The sequence below is a fragment of the Arvicanthis niloticus genome, chromosome 4 (assembly GCF_011762505.2).
Source record: "Arvicanthis niloticus isolate mArvNil1 chromosome 4, mArvNil1.pat.X, whole genome shotgun sequence".
Taxonomy (NCBI): Eukaryota; Metazoa; Chordata; class Mammalia; order Rodentia; family Muridae; genus Arvicanthis; species Arvicanthis niloticus.
In genome coordinates, this window is record NC_047661.1 from 95290090 (window position 1) to 95312749 (window position 22660).

Here is a 22660-nt window from a genome sequence, read left to right on the forward strand (position 1 = left end):
TGAGGCTAATATTCTCAATGTGTGTGAATGGGAAATGGACATTAATGCTTTAGAAGTTTTCCAGTGCAGTGGAACCAGTGCAGGAGTGGATGGCTTTCACGTGACTGTGAGGTTCTGTTGGCAGTATGTTCACTTCTATCAGAGATGACCTTGGAAGTAATTATAAATTTCAATTTTCTTATCTATGAAGCTACATTGGGAGCACCCATCACTGCCAGTCAGATGATAAGATAAAATGAACTATTGCAAACCAGATGACACAGTTCCTGGGATAGAGACTAGTATACTTTGATCCCCTTATGAACATTTCTTTATCTTTCCATGAATTTAGGTATCCATGACATTAAAAAAATTAAGCAGACAAATCAAACGATAAATTTGTAAAAGCTTACAATAAAGTTTATTATAGGATATGATAATTGTCCAAATTTATTATTGGTGTTGCTAATTACTCACGGTCCCTAATTCCTAAGTTAAGCCTTATCATAAGGCTGTGTTCAAAGAAAAATGTGTATAGGGTTTCTAGAAGCACCTTCAGGTAGCCACAAAAGTACCTGAAATGAATGCCCTGCAGAAAAAGGCTGGTCATCATCTAAAACTGTTCAATGTGATTGTATAATGTTAGCAATATACTTCTTGATTTTCACCTTAATTTCCTAGCACCCATTTTCATGAAATTGTTGCATGTTGGCTTTTTTTTTTTTTTTTTTGTAGTGATCTGCTATGGAATGGGTCTGATATTTTCTCAAACTAAAAATCTTCAGGCTATGGTTTAATCTTTCTATATTGTCATTAATGTTTGCTAATATCATAATGACTTCCAGATAGATGCACACACATAGAGACACACAGACAATAGATTGACATGTGAATTGAAGTAATTTCTTTTACTAATATTTAAGTCTTGTTGTCTTTACCACATTAGCCAATTTTTGTAGCTATGCAGTAGGTATCTGGGTTTCAGTAGAAGCCTGTTTCATTACCTTTACTTGTTTTCAAAGCAAGGAATAACTTTTTATCTTTTTGATGTTAACATCTCCATTTTTTCCTTAAAGGTCATTTAGTTACTGTCTTTTTCATTGTGTGTGTGTGTGTGTGTGTGTGTGTGTGTCTTATCACCCAAGTGCAGTGAATTAAATCATATTTTTTTTCTGTCATACTTGTCTTCTAAAGTATCTTTTTATCTTTGAGGTACTTAGCAGGATAAGTTTCTTTTGAATGCAGAAAAGTTAACAGGAGAAATGTGCCAATTTGGGCATACATATATAAAATTTTATATGTACATAATAGGTTCAGACTTTGATAGCATTTTAAATGAGATTGTGAAAATTTAATGATTGAGATTGTCTATATAGGCAATTATAGATGTTTTATTTCTTGTGATACAGCTAAGAAAAAAAGTGTGAGCCAGCCTGCTTTATGCAGTCATAGAGAGGAGGGAAATTACCCAAAAAATAGAAAAGTTATTCTCAAAAGGAACAGATTGATTCTTATAATTACCATATACTAAGGAACTTGCAAGTGAAAATGATAGGGCAATTTAAGAGAAAATAAGACATTAACTTTTGGAGCACAGAGCTAAGGTATTTTATAAAAAGGTACTAGGAGATCATGTTTGCTGGGTAATGCTGCTTTTTCTCATATCAGTTTAAAAATACAAACCTACAGTATGTATCAGTTTTGGTGACATATTTATGCAGTCCATTCTGACATCTTTTCTAGGACAGGACATCTTTTCTAGCTTACTTGCAGGTAGCACGCTGGTAATAAGGACACAGTTCCACTCCACTGGGGAGCATTCATTTTGCTCTCCACCTGGTAGAGCACATGTTGGTTCCTGTCTTGGGTCTCTTTCATGAACACAGTGGATTCAGAATCCTAGAAGAACCTCTTAAGGCAGTGGCAGCATCTTCATAAGTAGTCACTCAACATACATAATGCTGTTGGATAATCAGCTTACACTTTTCTTTCATAAATCTCTGTTGAGAGCCTGCCTGCTCACAGGAGTCATTGTTTAGGTTTTGATCAAACAGAGACCTTAATCTCATGGATATTCTTTCTAGTTGAGGAAAGTGGATAAAATGAAGAAAGAATCTTGGGAAAACTGCATTGTCTAAAGAAGAAGGAAGGAACATTTCAGCTCCTGGATTCTCTATACCTTAGTAAGACTTAGCTTAGATGCAGTCTAATTTATTCAACTGGAGAAAATAAGATGGTTTCAGAGAGGTAGACTTGGCAGGGAACTGGAGTTAAGGGTGGGAGCTGGGATTTTATATAAAGTAAAACTGGAAACATGTGGAGAGATTATATGGAGGTATAACATAACTCAAAATATCTTTTACCAAAGTCTCTTTGGGAATGGATTGAGGATAGAGAGCAGGAGTTCTAAAGATGGAGCAGAGTGAAAATTTGTGTGCCCTTCAAGGCTTAGAAAAACGTGTAGTTTTCTGCAACAAATGTAAGGCAATTGTTAAGTTTACAGCCCAATTTACATGGGAGAGGAAAGAAGTCTCAAATTTAAGTGACCTGAATATTAGTGGATATAGGGTAGACCTAGCTGTCCAGCCAAGTGAGGAGTTGGCTATTATGGGGTACAGACCTAGAGCTTTAGAGAGTTCAGTGATTATGAGTGTAGTTGTGGAGACATAACAAAAATTCAGTGGGTTGTCACCGAAGAAGAGAAAATAATAAAAGTTGGGTTCAGGGATTTGTGATCCAAGTAGGACCAGCTGGATCATTTCCTGGGGAGAATGTTGGGAGAAACCTGGGAGAGAGTGATCAAAGATTCTGAAAATAGTTCTGCAGTTATTCAAAGTGAGATCTTTCTTGGTGATTTAAGTACAGCTGTACAGCAAACTATAATATCATATTTGGGTGGTAAAACTTACAAGGAGGAAGGATGCATCTCCAGGCGTAGCCATGGGAGTATTTAAACATAAGAAGCACCTTCACTTTTGAAGAACTACACTTGCACAAAAATTTCAATCTTATCTTGGTTTTGCTATGAATAATACCCCCAGAACTCAAAGAATATAATTATGCAAATTGTTCAAAGGAACATTTTTAGATAATAACAAATTTAGAATGGGACGTCTAAAAGCAATTTTGACATATTCCAAAGTCATCTACAATGAAGAATTTAGGGTTGGGGCAATGGATGAGTTGACAAAGTGTTTGCTGCAAGTATGAAGATCTGAGTTTGATCACTAACACTCACATGAAAAATAATCCAGATGGCCTTTGCTGTGATCCCAGTGCTGAGGTAGAGAGAGAAGCTAGCAGGATGTGCTGCCTTTAGGTGAACTCTCTACCCTCTGGCTCAGTGAGAGATTCTGCCTCAGAAAGTACAGTAAGGAAGCTGGGGATATTGCTCAGCCTGTGTATCACTTGCTGAGCAAGCATAAGGATCACAGTTGGGAACCTCTGTGATATTCATAAAACCACACAGATCTCACATAAAAGATGATTGTAGTAGCCATATCTCCAGTCCCAGTGATCTGATAGAGAGATGGGCAGCAGAAACAGGAGAACCCCCAGATGTTCTTAAGCCAGCTAGCCAGTGTCCCAAACTCAAGGCTATTTTTTTGATCTTTACACAAGTGCATCTGCACTTACATACACAGTCACACACAAACACAAAAGAAAAAAATGGAGACTAGTAAAGCGGAGAATGAAGGGGGAGCTCGACATAAACTTCTAGTTCCCACTTATATGCACATACATATTTACACACACATGAACACACACACAAAATGTGAAATTCCACATAAACATAAAACATACATTGAAATGGAATTCAAACTAGAAAAATATTAATAGGTCAAAATAGTTTTATTCAGGTCTGACCACCAAAAAGTTGCTGAAAAAGTTGCCAACATACTATTTTGTAGACATTTTCTCCTCTCTATTATACTAGCTTTAATGATATTGTTTGACATTTTTTTTTGTGTATACAATACAAAAAAAAAAACATTTCCTCAAATTAGTGACAATAAAATAGTATTACAAATATAGTATGAAGCATTATGGTTTTAAAGCCAGATCAGATGAATAATAATAAACCTATATGGGTTATAAGAGCAAACCAGCATTTTTAGTCTCAATAAAGGAATGGGTTAGAATGATATTTACTATTCTAAGACCCAGATATCTGAACTAGTTTCCACATATAAAATAGGATAGTACATAGTATATGTAGCTAGTACAAATTAAAGTGGGACAGTTGGAGCACAGGAAACTAGTGCTGGTCTCAGTACCCAGAGCTTTTGCAGCTTCCAGGATTTGGGCAGGATCTTAACCTGTTGGTGCTTCCTTTGTTATTAATGAAATAAGGGGTTTCTTCTATAGCTATCTGATTCTAAAATCTCCCACATGCAACATGATCAAAGACATGTTTCCTCACACATTTTTTTTTTAGTCATAGCTAGTCTAAGAAAAAGCATTAAAGTTTCTTGTCTATTTCCTTTTCATAGTTTGTTTCTTTCTTCCTCCCCCTATCAGAACGAACAGGCTGATTTTCATAGAATTATCATCTGACCATGCAACTAACAACACCCTGCTAATAACAAAGCATGTGAGGCCTTTTCTGAATGGCATTCATGACTTTGTATATTTTCTATTTTAAAAATACTGACCTATGTCTACATGTCACACACATTCTCAAAACACATGTCTCAGGCCTCTGTCATATTTACATCTCAAAAAAGACATCATATAAATCTCTGCATTATGGTATATTTTCACATTTTTTGAAACCAAAAACACTGTCTCGTATCTTTTCTTTCTATAATTTTTTCTGCCATCTGTTTAGAAGTGAGGCTCCCAGTTTTTACATTTAATATATAGTTTCATTAAAAGAGTTGTTCATTTGTCTTTGATTATAGATATTTATACCTTACCTGTGTCATCCTAAGATCATGAATCTGAAAGTAAGAGCTTCATATAAACCGGTGTTTTAGATATGATTATTAAATGTTTGAGAGATTTAATTGAAAGAGACCAGGAAGTTACTATGACAGGAAGTGGAAATATAATTTGTTTACAGTATTTGGTATGCAGTTAGGGCATAGGCATTAATGCCAGGTGCTGTGTTGTTCTTAGTAGAATGCTAAATTGAATTTATACTTTATGTAGTCTAAGTATTTGTTGGCATACTCAGCTTATGCTTTAAAAACTGCAGTCGAGATAAATTATATAAATTGTATAACCATCAGAAAGTCAGTAAGAACACTATTCTTCTGCCCAAATGTCAGTGTTCAGGCAAGTTACTCTGAAGTGCCTTGCTTGAGTTGTATCTACCCCTCATCCCTGATGTGCAACAATGACTATACTTCCCAAGATGAAAATGGACCTTTTAGGTAACTTGTATGCTTTGAAAAAACCCACCCTTTTGCTTTTAACTCTCATTCACTTTCTGTACTGACTTCTTCCTTATCATCCATTAATGACAAGTATTTCACTTGCTCAAATCTATGATTAGTCCTTTCTAGATCCATTTTACTTTGACTTAAAACAGAATTCATTGAGCATAGTCATACCTAAAGAGAGAGATGTGGATGCTGGGTTTTATTTACATATTTTCATTTACTTGTCTGATTTAATTTCAGTTACTTCATTGGGAATATTATGATATATTTTCCAATAAGGACTTTGCCCCAGATACTTAAACAATAGACTTGATGTCTGCATGGCCAGGACTGTAACTGAATTCTGCTCTGCTGAATTCCTGGAATCCTGTGTCCCCATTACATCGTACTGCTGTTCCATCACATGTTACCATCTGGCACTTGTCTAATGCTTTTCAGGAAAAGATAGCCCCAGGAGTCAGGGACCATGCCAGCTCAGAGGACAGAAGGTTAGAGGGAGCCATGTGTGCAAGGGGATTGAGCAGCACCAAGAATGAGAGATATTGGGCATTTCCAAATTGCAGTCCTACTAATAAGAGTATTTGCAGGTCTGTGTAGTTTCTCCAAAGTCATCCTTGTTTTTATTGATTTTGATATCTTAAGAACTTTAACACTTGGGATGTGGGCTGATTTTGTCCACTTTTACCTTCCATAGTGAATTGTTTTATTTATATTAGAAATTGTGCACAACACAAAGCTCTGATAGGTTTCTGGCTTTTGGAACTTTTCCTGGACTCCTGCCTCAGGAACACCATGATGTTCCGAGGATGCCTGGATCACAGCATCCTCATTATTTAGGATAGACATTGCTCATTTGCCGATCTCCTTTATTCAAATGACAGGATCTTTAGAGTAAAGAAATTGTTCCTTTTTACTTCTTTAATTCCTGAAATAGCTATGGCCCTCAATGTAGAATAAGTTAATGCCTATGTGGATGGTCTGAATGGAGATGGCATATGCTTAGGTTGTTCCCATCATGAAAATACACACATGCACAGACACACACACATGTGCATGTACACACACACACACAGACACACACAGACACACACAGACACACACAGACACACACACACACACACACACACACACACACACACACACACACACACACAGTATAGTCTTATAGTGTAGTTAAAAAAGACCCACAGTTAAAAGTAGTCTTATTTATATCAACCATACACACCAACAGAAATAACTTATTTCCAATTTCTAGAGTTTTGTTAGTGGTCTGTTTGAACTCTAACAATTTTCTAAGTATTCAAGAACACAAAAGACTTAAATTGGGCCCTCCCAATAGTAGTTAATAGGAAATGCTATTCTATGTCTTTATGCCTGAATATAAACTGTATTCCTGTAGCTCTAAGAAGACTAATTACATTTAATTGTAAAGCCTAATATAATACTTAGTGGCTGCTTTATTACCTGAATATTGACCTAGCATGAGGCTTGGGGGCTGGGATTTGTAAGCAGCAGCCTTAACCCCAGGCGCTGAAGATTGATTCTTCATCCATGACTAGACACTGAAGTATGTGCATTGTCTTGGAAAGAATTTTGTTCTTGAAACCAAATTAGAGATGAAGACCCGAGGCTGTGGACCAGTATTTCATGTGTTGAAAGTAATTGCTTTGTAAATTTTTCTTATGGGTATAATTTCTCTTTTCTGTAACATATAGCTGACTTTCAAAAATATGGTACTAGTAGTAATTTAATGCTCCTGATATTTGACAGGTATTATTTAAAGGATTTTTCATGTTTGAGTTCAGGCAATCTCAATGATTCATTTTTTTAAAGGAAGAGGCTACTATTACAGATGTCTTATGTATAAGAGAACGGAGTGTGGAGAAATTACATGATTTTTTGTGAAGTTATTCAGCTTGGTAGCTGGACTGCTAACTCAAGGTATGAGGCTCCTGAGGTCATCTTTGTAGTAACTGTGCCTACTGTCCTTTCTTAGAAATATCTACAGTGATCTACCCCTTCCCCAAATAACTAAGGAACTTTGAAATTAAATGTGGAGCTATTTTCCTTTGTATACTATCTGCTGGGTGGTGTTGAGAATTTTTTTACTTTTTGATATCTTCTAAAGACAAGTAAGGGTAGCATAGACTGAGACGGAGTGATGTTTTTCCACTTCTAATTATAAATTTCATCTGGAAAGAGGACCCATACAGACATATGTGGGATATTCTGTTTTTTGCACTATCTTAAACAATTCACTGGATTTTCTCATTAAATGATACAATAAGTACAGTTTTAAAATGAGAGCTCATGTAGACAACAGACATTGACACTAATCTCCAATCTTTTAATCTAAAAGGGAGGGCAACATTTCCGATATAGCATTCACTGTCATTTCCTTTACAGGTAAAAATATCTCAACAAACTAAATATGACAGTTACTAAAAATCTATGGGCTGGAGACATAGTTCACTATTACATCTTTATATAAGTGTATATGAAACTCTGGGTTTGATCTTAGTACTAGGAAAAACAAAAAGAAAAAAAACCATTTCTACTATTAGTCTTACTTTATTTCACACATTCAATAAGAGTTTACTGAAAATTTTCTTTCTGGAAGGAGTCACTCCAGTGATCCTTCGATATTGTTTCCATCTGTCATGAGCAATTAGTAAATAAAATATTTAGTTGGTAAGTAGATGGCCATGAAACTATAAAACAAATCAACCCCCAAACATTATCTTAACATCCCTTATTTAACAGAGTATACTGGTCCCATTGAGATTCCATGCACGAGGAACCAGTGTCTGCAGCTAAAATCATCTGAGGTGGAAGTTCACCTATAACCAGTCCCTAAGCACAGGCTTTTGGCACCATATTAAAGTGCTGACAACCTGTTTTCATGTATTTTTATTGTTCCCATTTTCAGCAACAGTTGTCAGTTAAGTACACTGATAATTTTGTTTACTTTTACCAAAATTGCATTGATTTTAATCACTCAGATTTCTTTTTTCTCCTACTATGCCTAACGGATTGGTCAAATTTAAAATAGTCAGAAACCATTTTGTTACAACAAGCAAGCAATTGCCTTTCCTGCATTGACTGACATCTTTTTTTCTGATTTAAAAACAACTAAGCAAACAGCAATGGACTCATTGCCAGTTGTTTCAGGGACTCACAGGAAAAAAAAAACCAAACAAGTCAACATTAACTATGTCATATGTAGCATTTTTATCCTTGGCATTCAACATTTCTAAACCCAATTGACCAGAAATGAATTATTCTGTTGCACAGTTATCTGAAATTTCAGTTCTAACCTATTCTAGAAAGTAACTCAGAAACCTGAAATGCCCATGGCCCTCATAATTAAGCCAGTTTACAGTTTGAACATAAACTTTGTGTTTCCTAATGATAAGATGCTAGAACAACACTGATTGATTTTCTTTCCCTCTTTTTCAAGTGTGTGTGTGTGGTGCATGTACACATGTGCATGTGTGTGGATGAACATGTATATGGGTGTGTTGTCATATAGTAGCCAGAGATTGCTATTGAGAACCATCTTCTATTATTCTTGCATCTTATTCATTGAGACAGGATCTCTCAATCAAACCTAGAACTCACTGGTATGGTGAATCTTGCTAACCAGCTTTCTCTGGAGAAATATCCTGAAGGTTGCCCACCATTCCCACCTGATACTTACTTGGGCATCAGAGGATGCACTTCTTGTCTTCACACTTGCTGGGAATATGTTTAAACTTCTGAGTCATCTCTCTATCCCCTAATAGTTGGGTTTTAATAAAGTCTCTAGATGCACCTGTGTCAGTCTACTTAAATTAGAGTTTACTAGTAAACAAGAGTTAATATCTGCTTTTAACCTGTGTTAGAGAATTAGATGAGATAACAATATATGCAAAATTACATTAAAGAATAATGGGAAATTCAGTTATTTCATAAACACTCTCTTAAATACATTATTATTTTTTCCAGTGTTTCCTTTCCTCTGTAAGAGACCCCATTCATATCAAGTGAAAAAAAACTGTGAAATTATATGTGAACAGTTTGGCAATCTGATGGAAAAAATATAATTTCTAGTACTTTTATCTTTGGATACATCCATGCTTCATAATAAAAGGGTGTGAGTGTATGGGATAATAACTCATAAGAGAAGCAGATCCAGTCCTGACTGCCATAACATACTGTTTAGTGTGAAGCCGAGAAACGGATGCACACAAGCCCAGTTCAACCACGTGCCAAGTTAGAATGACCTGCATAAGCTTTGACTCAGACCAGAACATTCTCTTATAAAGAATGGAAGCTTGGTGGAAGAAAAGGCAGAAAGACTGTAGAGCTATGAGTTGGGAGCTGTGGGCACTACTGGGAAATAGTATCTTCTAGACATTACAGGGCCACTCATTCATGAGCTCCCAGCAGCGGTTTTTCCCTGCTCAAAATCAAGTCCTTCACAATCCCAGCATGAATGTGGGAGCTCACAAGCTCCTAGCTGAGGAAGCATTGAATGTTGATGGACACTGAGAGAGGGTTAATTCACTTGCTTCAGGGTTGTAGCCCCTACTTCCTGGACTCAGTACATTACTTTTTAAAAGGAGAGGTGATATGAAGTTGTGAAGAGGATGTGGAAGGTGGCTTAGAAGGAGCTGGAGTGAGGAGTGGGGTTGGACATAATCAAAGCTCATTATATTCATTTGTCAAATCCTTAAAATAACATATATTTAATAAAAAGAATTCTAAAAATGTAATAATGAGAAAAGAGACCTACAATAGAAGTTAGGAGACCTTTGTCCTGGTCTTATATTAACCATACATATCTTTAGTTAACTCTAACTTTTTAAAACACTTTTCTTATACATGACAGAACCATATGAGATGCTTTTGGATTATGCAGTTAATTCTGTAATGAGAGAGCTTAATTCTGTATTTTGTACAAGAGTGTTTGGTTGAGAGAAAGCCCGGGCTTTTGTATATTATAGTCTCCACACACTCCAAGGGGACACTTGTTCTGTAAATGACAACTGATATACACTTCCGGCATTAAAAATAATCATTGCTTCTCAAAGGCAAGTCATCTTAGACAATCTGAATGCCTAAGGAGGTTTACAAGGTTTGCTCACAGGTCAGATCTCCAATAAGCTCACATGCATTCTCTTCTACCTCAGTTTTCTTAAGATATCTCTCTTAATGCTGCTTGCATTTGCTTTACTTTGTGTCTGTTTACTTCTAGTCATTTATCCAGCCGGATTGCTCTGTGACCCTATCCTACTCATTCCACTTTCTTTTAACTCATTTTGAAGGCTTCCCTTCCATCCCGAGCATAGCTCCTCATTAATTTCCGCGGGTACCTGATGAACGCCATTTGTTCTGGCTAAAAGGAGACATTTTTGCAAGCGCACAATGATCATGGATTTCAAAATACCCATGCCAGAAGAAAATCATCACCAAACAGGAAATGGTACCAGCAAAGTCAAACTCAATAGTGGAATGCACAGAAAAATTTTATTCTTTGGCTTTGAAAAATTCTCAACAAGACTCATCTAACTGCACGACCTCTAGTACTACAAAGCCAGCCGAGTCAAAGAGAGGCGCATCTCTTCATTTGACTTCATCACTAAATCCTGCATTGTTACTGGAAGCATGCATGGTGTAACATGGTACAATCATAGCGTGTGAGCAAAACTGGGCCCGATTCAAATCTTGGCTACTTCCATTAACTGTAAATGTCTCTGCAAAGATATTTATCTCTTTGACCTACAGTTTTCTTGTTTAAAAAGCAAAGATAATAATACTTACTTTGAGGCTAGGTATAATTCTAACACTTGGCAGCCTAAGGCGAAAAGGTCCAAGTTTGAGACAAGCTTGGGATAGAATTGACATCTGGTCACAAAAAACAAAAATAGAACCAAAAAAAAAAAAAAAAAAACAAAAAAAAACACCCAACCAACCAAACAAAAAGCAAAACAAAAACAATCAAATCAAGAAGAACAAACTACTTCCTTTGTGTAATGGTTCTGGGGATGGGTGATAATGTAGCCAGAGCTTCTGCCACATAAAGAACACCTGAAATTCACTAAACTTTATTATTATTATTATTATTATTATTATTATTATTATTATTATCATTATGATGATGATGATGATGATTGTCACCACCATCATCAACAGCACTACCATTATAACTCTCTTGTAAGCTGACAGAAGTGAACTAATACTTTCCTGACATAAAAATGTAACACATGTACTTATGGAGAAAAGATAGGAATTGTGCCTTTGAATACGAGAGAGACATCACTAACAGAAGGTTATGTTGTTGGAGGGGAGTCCTCATTGAACCCCATTTCTAGGACTTGGAAATCTATTCTCTTCTCTCCTACTTTTGCCTTTGCATCAATTTGTGGACTGTAACTAACTGGGGAGGGGTGATTTGCCAGCTCATAGCACTTGGCAGAGTTTAGAAGTTTTGTGAGGAAACTATCTCTATCCAATCCAGAAAAGATGGGAAAATTCACAGTTACTATTTTGGTACGTGGAAACTCAGTGATGTTGTGAAATTATTTTTCTTGCTGATATTAATGTTCATGTAAAACAAAAATAAACTATCTTTTGCAGAAAGATCAAATAAGCTATATAAACTTGGAAAAAATGATCTGGAACATAGAAATATTGTGGATTCATGTTAGTTAAAGTTAAAAAATATATCTTGAAAAAATTTCTCCTAAGAAATCATTTTATTTACCTTTAGGTTAAAAAGCCTTGGTTATATGTTTCTGATTCTGTTTTATATTTTCTCACATAATTTTCTCACCCCCCCCCCCCCCAGTGCTCACGTGTGTCTGTATGCAGAGTTTTGAGTATGTGTATATATTTACATATAACAAAAGATTTTGGCCCTGTCTTTATGGATATCCCCTTAAAATACATTCAACTTTTCTTCCCCTTCTACAGGTAAGCACTATCTCACAGATCCAAAAATATGCTACAAAGCTGAACAATATTTCAATAAAAAGAAATCTGTTGCCCATTTATTTCACTTTCATAAATTCCATCTGGGGACTTTACAAATGATTTATTATGTATTTACATTAGTTGTTGAATGATCTTTGAGCAGTGTGACAAATGAGAAAAAGATTGTGAGCCAGAGCGCGAGGGGCTGAGCATAAAGGGGATCCACCCAGACTGCCAGCTTCATGGAAAGTAAGACTCAGTGATTAGTCTGGAAAGTCCTTGGCTGGTGCTAGCTATGCTCTCCACTGCAGTTACCAACACAGGAGAGACAGCTATCACTTGGAGAGGGCTTCGTAAATTAAAATGCAAGAACATATTGGTCTGTTTTTGGTTAATATAGTACTACCTGAGATATATGCTTGTTTAAGGGTCCAGTCTGTCCATAGCTGGTCTTTCCTTTCTCATGTCGAACAGTGGAAAATTGAACTATCTAACTAATCCATAAAGTAGGGTACTATTCTAGAAGCCATCTTACTTTGCAAACTACCACAGGATGTTACTGTCAACTGTGAACCTCTTTATCAGTGAAACCAAAGATAAAAGAAACAACAACAACAACAAAAAACATCCTGCCTATTAACTTACTGTCAAGGGTGGTTGTGAACGAAGACAGGATTGCTTGAACTTTGAAGCTGAACAGAGTGACTTGGGCCCACAGGATTATAGAGGTGCTTTGCCTAAGTAGGCTGAAGAATCTCTGTTCCTTGTCTAGCCCAGGAACACTGCTGGCTTGTGGGACAGTGTGGGGTGTGCATACTGTCTGCTAAGTCTTTGTGCTGAGCGTTTTCCACTTGAGGACAGCTGAGCAGAGGAAGCATGTCTCTCTCATGTTCTCATACCTTACCTTAACTTTCGATTTTGTTGTTGCTGATCTATCTGCTTGTTTTTTTCTCTTTTTTTCTTTTTTCTTTTATTGGATATTTTATTTATTTACATTTCAGATGTCATCCTCTTTCCCCATTTCCCCTCCCTAGAACCCCGGTCCCATCCCCCATCCTCCTTTTTGCTTTTATACCATTTTAATTACATGCAAGTATTAAGGTCAGTTCTAGGTTGAGGGACTAGCCATACAATAGATGCAAAGCATCAAGGAACAAGCAAGGCAATAAACAAAAATTGGGATCTAAAAAATGTTACTAAGGCTGGTTTCAAACTTCTGGACTCAAGTGATCATTCCAGCCCAGCCTCCCAGGTGCCATTTTCTTGTTCTTAACAGAGAAGAAACAGAGGGAGTAAGTAACTTTGCCTGTACATGTATTCTCTCTGTAAGTGCAGTGTACCAGTCTGTGATGGTGAATGTGAATGAAGTTTGAGTAGGCACCCACTCTGCCTCGAACTTTGCTTTATAAGCTCAGCTATGTTATTTGATTTCTATCTATTTCTTTTAATAAGTCTAGACAACAATGTGCTCTTTTATTGAAAATTACATTTATTTATTCATTGTGTATGTATGTATGCATACATGTATGTATGTATGTGTGTGTATGCATAAATGTATGCATGTATACATGTATATATGTTGTACATTTTGATACAGATGTAAAAGAGTAACATGTGGGAGTGAGTCTATCTTGTCCTTCTAGACGTCCCAGCATATTGGTATCATGGACTGAAGTTAGGTCACAGGGCTTAAGGTCACTGACTCACTGGCTTTTTTTTTTTTTTTTTTTTTTTTTTTTTACAACAGACCTACTGAAGACTGAGCTAGAAGGTGCATGTTCTTCTAACGGCTTCACAAAGAAAACTCATATCCCTATAGAAAGCTAAGAGCATTCCACTGTCCCTCCCCATGAACAATATTACAGACTGATTCCAGGGATCCTGTGAAACTCAAACCTCTTCTAAAAACCCGGGAGGTGACAGTTTCTGGGGAACAGTGTGAGTTAATGAAGTATAACTTGATCAACCTAGAAAGGTAAAGAATCCACTTCAGGTCAAGCGCAATTGTACAAGAGAAAATGAAAGAACACAATGTACCCATCTTAACACAGGCATGATGCCTTAACCATGGAGTATACTCTATAGCTAAGAAATAGGCATCTTCTTTTCTATTAGAGATGAATATATGCATCTTCACATTGAGACTACATGATTTTTAGCTCATAAAAGAAAATATGCACCGAGAGAGCTAACATGGTCAAAATTACCCACTACATAGCACAGGTGACGTTTGAATCAGGTCAATCTAACTTTAAGGTTGATTGTGTTCATAATCAACCAAATGTTCTTATTTTCCTGCCAGAATAGCATCTGGATTTATTTTAACCCTCTCTGGTCCAAGGGAAAGTCCAATTTACCAGTTAAGTTCCTTTGTGTAATGGAAAAAAAAAAGCATCTACAATAAATGGTGCCAGTGTAATTGCCAGTTGGTATGTAGAAAAGTGAAAATAGATCCATATTGTTCACCTTGCACAAAGCTCAAGTCCAAGTAGATTAAGGACCTCAATATCAAACCAGATCTACTGAATCTAAAACAAGAGAAATTGGGAAAGAGCCTCAAACTCATGGGCACAGAAGAAATTTCCTACACAGAACTCCAATGGCTCAGGCTCTAAGATCAAGAATTGATAAATGGAACCTCATGACACTAAAAAGGTTCTGTAAGGAAAAGGACATAGTCAATAAGACAAAAAAAGTAACCTACAGATTGGGAAAAAAACTTCACTAACCTCACATCCTATAAAGGGCTAATACCCAAAAATATATAAAAAACTCAAGAAGCAAAGAACAATCTAAAATGACCCAAATACCTTAAAGAAAGATGACTTTGTTCCCACTATCATAAGACCTGAATACTTTTTTCCCTGAATACTGGCCCTCTCACTGTCTTCATGTTACTTCAATTATACTATCTACGATGATCTATCTATCCTAATCACTGGGTCATGGGGAAATATGTCCCGAAGCCAAAGGTCATTCTTCTAATGCTTTTAACTGACATGTTAATTCAAGCTCTGTTTATTCATCTTGCAAAAGAGACTCATCCTGCAGATTCCTCCCACTAGGTTCAGAGTGAGTCATTTCTAAGGAGCTGGGTAGTGCTTGCTGCCAACTCCTAAATAGCTGGAAGAACGATGCCTACTCTCTAACACAATCTCTTTAGAGGTTCGTCGTGCATTCAAGTTCCAGGGAGATAATTTGCAATCCAATTTTGGAGGTCTCTATTAGAAGTCTATTACCGCCCCAAATATAGTATCATAGATACTCATTTAAACTTCACGAGGCAGGCACAGAGGTGCACATCCCTCATCCCAGCAAGTGGAAGGTAGAGACAGGAGGGTCAAGAGTTCAAGGCCAGTCTTGCTACTAGTTAGTTTGAAGCCAGCTTGGGCTCCCTTGGCATCCCATTTCAAAACACAGACAAAAAAACAAAATAAGAAAATGCAAACAGAAAATCTCAGAATAAACTCAGTGATTGTCTTCAAGTGATCTCTCTTAATGAATTCATAGAAGGTGTCAGAGTGGGTCAATGTGAAAATGTGAAAATAATGATTTCCATTCCTGGAAAATATATAACTATTTGTAAGATTTTTTTTTCCTAGAGATACAATTCCCATGCACTATAAAATATCTTTACTTTTAAGATCCTAGATTAAAGGGTATGTATTCCATAAAAAGTTCCTCACGAGTCAGCAGTTCAATTCTTTAAGAGAATGATTGAATTTTTTGGCGTGTACCCTCACTGATTGAGGTTCCTTTCTGGAAGTCGTACAGTTGTGTTCTAGTGTAGTCAGCTTCCAGCTGACCTTAGGTGAGTATCTCTTAAGGACAAACCCCCCAACTTATTAATTTCTCTCTAATAAATGTAATAGATTTATATGTGATTAAAAGTGCTTTAGCAAAAACCACAACTAAATGGGTCAACAATGCCACAAGTGGTCTAGCCACTGATCTAGAAGCAGGTAGCCAAGAGTCCTATTCCTTGATTCCATTCATGGAGCTTTCTGGGCCCACGTTTTCAATCACATAAGCAATAGATTCAAGACTCCTTGTTTTAAAAAAAAAAAAAGGACAATAGATAAAACAATGCTTTTAAGCAAATAGGGCTGTCTCTGTCTCTCTGTCTCTCTGTCTCTCTGTCTCTCTGTCTCTCTGTCTCTCTGTCTCTCTGTCTCTCTGTCTCTCTGTCTCTCCCTCCCGCCCCCCCCCCCCACCTCTGCTTCTTTTCTATAGATCCTACATGAAGGGAAGGGGCCACAGGTCATTTCTCTGAAACTTATGCAGGTCATATACACCTCTCTTAAAACTTAAATCTTTCAAATATATATGGCAATTAAAGAAACTTCGAGATGTGCAGCGATATCAAAGGAGAGCCTTGACAGAATATTTCTTCACCAAGTTTCAAGATAGTAGCTCTCCTCCAATCCAGATAAGCCTCTCAGTCATCAAATACAGAATCTGCTATCTGTTCTTGGTAGTGAGAACCTCCATGTTTGATGTTTGGCTAAAAAGACAACGAAGGAAGGCTATTTGTAATGCAGCAATCGTTTCAAAATTCTCTATCCAACCTGAGATGTAATTCCACGAACCACAGTTTTGCCCTTAGAACTGTTAGATTTTTTCTAAATGTATCCTCTCTTCACCTGTAATTTAACAAACCCCTTGCTTAAAAAATGTCTCCCGAATGCAATGGATCACAGTACATGGATTCTTGCACCTGTCAATCTTTTACAGCCCTCCCATAAACTGTTCCTCCCTCAAATGCTGCATTAGGTAAGTCAGAGGTTCATTATGAGTGCAACCCCATGTTAATTGCTTAACCGAAATACTGCTCTGGTTAAAATAAAAACACAGATACAAAAAAAAAAATGTGAACTCAGATGATGTCATACATTTGAAATATATATTCACTTATTTATGCATATAACTACACTGAGCTATATACTTATATACCTGAATTTATGTATGTATCTGTGCACACACCCACATACACCATGGCTAAAGGCCAGTCGTTGGTGATTGACATCTAGAAATGACCCAATTTTAGAAGAAGCAGATGAAGTACCATAGCAACTGTAGTAGGAGAAGGGTTTAGGAAGGCTAACGGAAGCCACCGGTAATCCTAATACCATGTAAACATCTCTGGTCCTACAGTCTAGGCAAAACTGTATGCATTTGAATTCCCACCAAAAGCTCACAGAGTTCTAGATATATAGTCAGCAAACTGAAAAACACAAATTCCAAAATACAGACATCATGGCCCCCTCGGGGGCACTGATGTATGCTGTGCACACTGGCGCTACAGGGCCAAAAACTAGACCAGTACTCTCACAGGTATCCTTCCTGGAAGGCCACCCAAAATGCCGCCCCTAGTGATAACCAGCCGGTGCTGGCAGGTGTCCACAAGCAGACTCAAGGGAGCTCTGGAGAAAAACCTGTGGGAGGAAAGGGAGAGGAGGGTCGAGCATTTAGGAACAGCAGTGGCTCAAGCCCTGGTGCTCCTGTGTGGTCACCAATCCTGCCCAGGACCTGAATTCGCTCCGGTGCTGTCCGGAAAGATCTGCATTATGCCAGGGCGCTGGGCCAACTCACCTCAACGAAATAAAAACAGGGCAGGAGGGTGACGCTGTCCTTGATCACTTTGCCCTTTGGCCTCTCCTTCGCCGACATCCCGGCCACCTGCCGGGCTCCGAGTCCTCCCCCGGGCGAGGTGTGCACCTTGCGGCCGCCGAGGCGAGCTGCCTGCTCCAGCCGCAAGCGCCCGGCGCCGCTGATGTCACATTCCCCGCGGGCACCGCTGGAGCCAGCGCGCTGCATGCAGCGCCCCCGCCTTTTCCCCGCCCCTCTTTGCAGTAACCCCGCGGTTCCCTGAGCCCGCAGGTCTTCTTCAGCCAGGCTTTAGTCCCTGGTTTGAGGGCAAGGGATAGCCAGCTCCTTCTTCAAGCTGTTGCTGCGATGGCTTCCCCTCCCTGCCACTCTCCCTGGGCTCCACCGCCTAAGCTGTGAGGCTCCTCTGCTGGCTGTCTGAGCTTGACGTCAAAAATAGGGAAGAGTGGGGGGAAGCACTCCTGGTTTCTGCAGAAGCAAAGCTGAGGAGCCAAGGCACCTGGTCTCACGTGGTCCCCTACCTGCGGTTCGCCTTGCCTTCCTAGATAACAGACGCCTGCGCGGCACCTTTATCAACGCTGTAAAAAAGAGACCTCCACCTGTGCAAAATTAAAACTGGGACTTCATACTGACAAGTAGGCCATAGAAGGAATTTACTGGGAGCTGGCTGCTACCCAAGAGTGACAGCCCTGTCTGCTGATCTCTAGGGAGGTAACTCCCAGGAAAGCACCTAGAAAAAGCTCCAATCAGCTTGGGAACAAAGTGAGAATTTCCTGAATCTGAAGAGACAGGGTGAAAGCAAGCGGTACCGTCTCTGGCCCCAAGCTTAGGAAATGTTCTAACCTCATTCTTATTCCCTAGTACACTGTGGGAATAACTGCCGTAACTCTGGAAGCATGACGCCAAACATTGGAGTCTAAGCCAAGCCCTGGTTGTCAGGGTCCATGGTTGCACTCACGTTTTTGGATTCTTTTGGCAGCCACTAGTGTCAAGTGCTACAGCAGAAACATTCAAGGGACACAAAGCAACATATGGGGATATCACCCACATCTATCTCTATGTGTTCTAGGTCATTTCTTGCTCTTCCAAAGTCTCCCTGTCAATCACATGACTTTGAATCCCCAGCCTACTTTTCAGCTAGCTTTTTCCATTGCTGCTCCAGTTGGGTTTTGGCAGGCTAGACTCCATATTGGTAACATTCATGTTTTACCAACCCCACAGCATCTTGCCCCTACTCCTTTTGCCAAGATTAGGTTTCAGAGTCCTGCAGTGTAGTTGCTCATGTACCATACTAATTCAGCGAAACTCTATCCCCAGGTAAATCATATGTCTATCTGAACAGCTAAATACAGTGGAATAAAACTACAACACGTGATCTTGGGACCATGGCCTAAGTAACCCCACCTCATGATCCTAGTGTTTCCTTAGTTGGCCACAGTTCCATCCTCTGGTCATGGTTCCACGGGTATCTTCTCCTAACTTCTCAAAAGCCACACAACCAGCTAGCTTTACCTCACTCAGAGAATAGAAGCTGGAGAAAAGACTATATTATCGTTCAAAACAGAGTACTCTCTCCCACCACAGCCACTACCATGTCTTGTTTTGATTGGCAGAAAAAAAGAGTCCCTACAATTTTCAAGCCATTCCTTACCCCTCACATAGTAGCCAAAAGGTACTTCTGAAAAGTAATTACTGATTTCATTTCTCTCATTACCCTTCTAGAAGCTTCCCACAATGTGGAACAACCTACACACACACACACACACACACACACACACACACACACACACACACACACACACACACCAGCTCTTTATTTTATCTTGGAGCCTGACGGCCATTCTACCTGTTGGACTTCACTGATTTTTCTGGGCCTGATGGTGAGGGCACCTAAGACATTTGTACTTACTGTGTCTCTCTGTTCATGAATGCAGTTCTATCAACATTGTATAGTTAACCACTAACATACTTTATAATTCTGCTCAAAATTTAGATACTTGGGCAAATTTTCTTTGACATACTAAGTAATGGTCACAAGTCAAAGCTTCCCTTCCCTCCTCTACCTCCTCTGCCTCCTTCTTTTCTTCTTCCCCTCCCCCTCTCCCCCTTTGCCTCCTCCTTTCCCCTCCTTTCTTCCTCTCTTCCTCACCCTCGTCTCCTCTGCCTCTTCTGTCCCTCTCCTTCTCCTTCTCCTTTTTATTTTAAAGGTTTATTCTTTAACTTCCATGAGTGCTTTGTCTGTATATATGCTACGTACCAGAAAATGTTATCGTAAGCCACCATGTGATTGTTGAGAACTGAACTCAGATCCCCTAGAAGAGCAATGCTTCCAACTGCTTAGCCATCTCTCCAGCCCATCCTCTTTTCTTTAACAGTATTTTGTTTCATTTTTAGAATGTATCGCCTTTTTCATAGTTGATCAAATATTTCACCCATCTAAAGTTTTTATTTTTAGATAAGGAAACTGAGTTGATGCATTGAGCTCAAGTGTCCTTTCCCACTCTTCTTGGGGAGCCTTCTCCCAGAACATTCTCCTGTCAGCACCGACCGTGCTTCCCAAAGCTACATGATGAGTTCTTATGAAGACTTTATGAAGACTTTTTCTTTTTGAAAATGGCATTATGTCCTCACATAGTCTTTTCAAGTGCTTCAAGTAGGTTGAGGGCTTGGAAATGAATATCATTTCCAAGAATATTAATGAATGAAAACTAAATAAATGTGATGACCTTACAGACAGATACCACACAAAGACTCCAAGGAGAATATTTATTAAGAAAGTGAAAGTGGTTTATGCTTGGCTATGGGCACCTAAAACCAACTTAGAAACCACTTTCTTCTTAGCTGAGAAAGCTGACAGATTAAATAATGATGTCAAGTGTATTTTGAGCCATTTTTTCCAGGTTATTGGTGCTGTGAAATATTTTGTTTTGAAATGTCAGACAGCTGCTTTTTCAGTGGGTGCCCTTTTTCAATGGAACAAAATTTCCATTGAAAACATTCACAGTCCGGGAAGCATATTAAACTGCTTCCTCACTGCTATTTTGATGAAGATCTCCAATCAGCATACTTCAAGCAACTTCCAACATCCATGTCCTCTCTTGTCCCAGATGTGAATTATTCACATGGTGACAATGGTTTAGAGCATAGTTCTTAATTTAAGAATAACTCTTGGTGGCCTCAATGCTGTAGGTGGCTTGTTAAATCTTTTATTTTCTACCAAGTTCTATATAGCTGGCCCTAAATTTGTTTTACTTTGCAGTTAGTGTGATATTAATTTACTACTTCATGAGTGAGAGTGTTGAGGGACATGGCCACAGAAACTGGCTATTTGTTCTTCGTTGCTACATTATGCAAATGTTTCTCATGTACCTTAACTGGAGAGCCCTGAAAAGAAGCTAATTAAAGTATTAAATAAAACATTCCATCATTCTTGATTTTTGTCTCTCATACTTAGTCTCTAACTCTTTTGACTGCCCAATGAATGGTGGCCCTTTTCTATTATTTTTGCCGTGGACATCAATTAAAATAGTTTCTGATATAATGGCATATGGAACCAGCTGTCATGCCAACATAAACTGGAGAAATCTTTTGGGACTCCACCCCTAGATAAAATGTTACAGTAGATCAATGCTGCTGAGAGAGGGTTAGATACATATATGTATTATGTGTGTGTGTGTAGATGTATATAGATGTATAAGATGTATATATGTATATATTATATGTGCTGTATATGTGCCATATATTATATGTAATATATATATATATATATCATATACTATATATGTAATACAAAATACAAATTAAGAGTGAAAGTACTGAGTATATGTATGTGACAATAATAAAGAGATCTTGAGTTTGAAAGGGAATGGGGACAGAGGAGGAGTTGGAATGGAAAAGAAAAACAGAAAAATTGATGTAAAATTTATATCTCATGTATGAAATGAACAAAAAATACCACATTAAAATAAAAGTTCTTGGGTTTTTTTTTTTCCTGAAGTTCAACTCCAAATTCTTTCAGCCAGTTTGAAGTTCCTCCACTAGACACCCCTGTCTTAGGCACCTGTTGGTTTTTCTCTGTAGATGTGTGTCACCACACGATAAGCTTCTTTGAGCCATTTGTGTGCTATGGTTATTTTGCTTTCAGGAATCCCCACCTGTCATTCTCTCAGAAGAGAACTCAGATGCCATGCATATGAATTCTATCTACTCTGTGCAGACTCTCAGTGACTTCTCTCTCCAAAAACAATTTTTCCACTCATCTATACCACCTGGAACTTGATTATGAACTATTTTGTTTTTATAATATATATTCTTATACTTGTAATTAAAATAAATAATTAGAAAAATTATCCATGCCATTTTCTTCTGTTCAGTGTCTCTTTTCCATTTCTTCTCTCACAATTTGTCACTGTCCTCATGATATTGTAAGAGCTACTTATTTAATTCCCATAATTTCAAAAAAGTCCTTTTCTGACCAAGCTGGGAACTTTGCACCTAGGAAGTTTTCCAAAGGTCCAGTATTGATTGGGCTGCTCATTCATGCAAATGTTTAAGAACTGGCTGAAGAGAAAATTCAGTGGATAAACTGCTTGTTATATACATCTGAGGTGCTGTGTTCAGATCGTCAGACCCAACATAAAAACTAGGCATGGCAGCATGCATGTAATCCTGGCTCTGGGGATGCAGAGAGAAGCAGAACCACAGTAATTCCATCACCAGCCAGTCTATCT

At 38.2% G+C, this 22660-nt stretch overlaps 1 protein-coding gene across 1 annotated transcript in view; it reads right to left on the reverse strand.

Moving 5' to 3' along the window:
• The window catches only part of Plppr4 (phospholipid phosphatase related 4), a 39956-nt gene extending 21629 nt beyond the window's left edge, over window positions 1-18327 (reverse strand). Inside the window, exon 1 of the mRNA XM_034500653.2 lies at window positions 17916-18327. Coding sequence (XP_034356544.1) covers window positions 17916-18140 — 225 coding nt within the window. The 5' untranslated portion in view covers window positions 18141-18327. The remainder of the gene's footprint in view (window positions 1-17915) is intronic.
• Between the last annotated feature and the right edge of the window lie 4333 nt (window positions 18328-22660).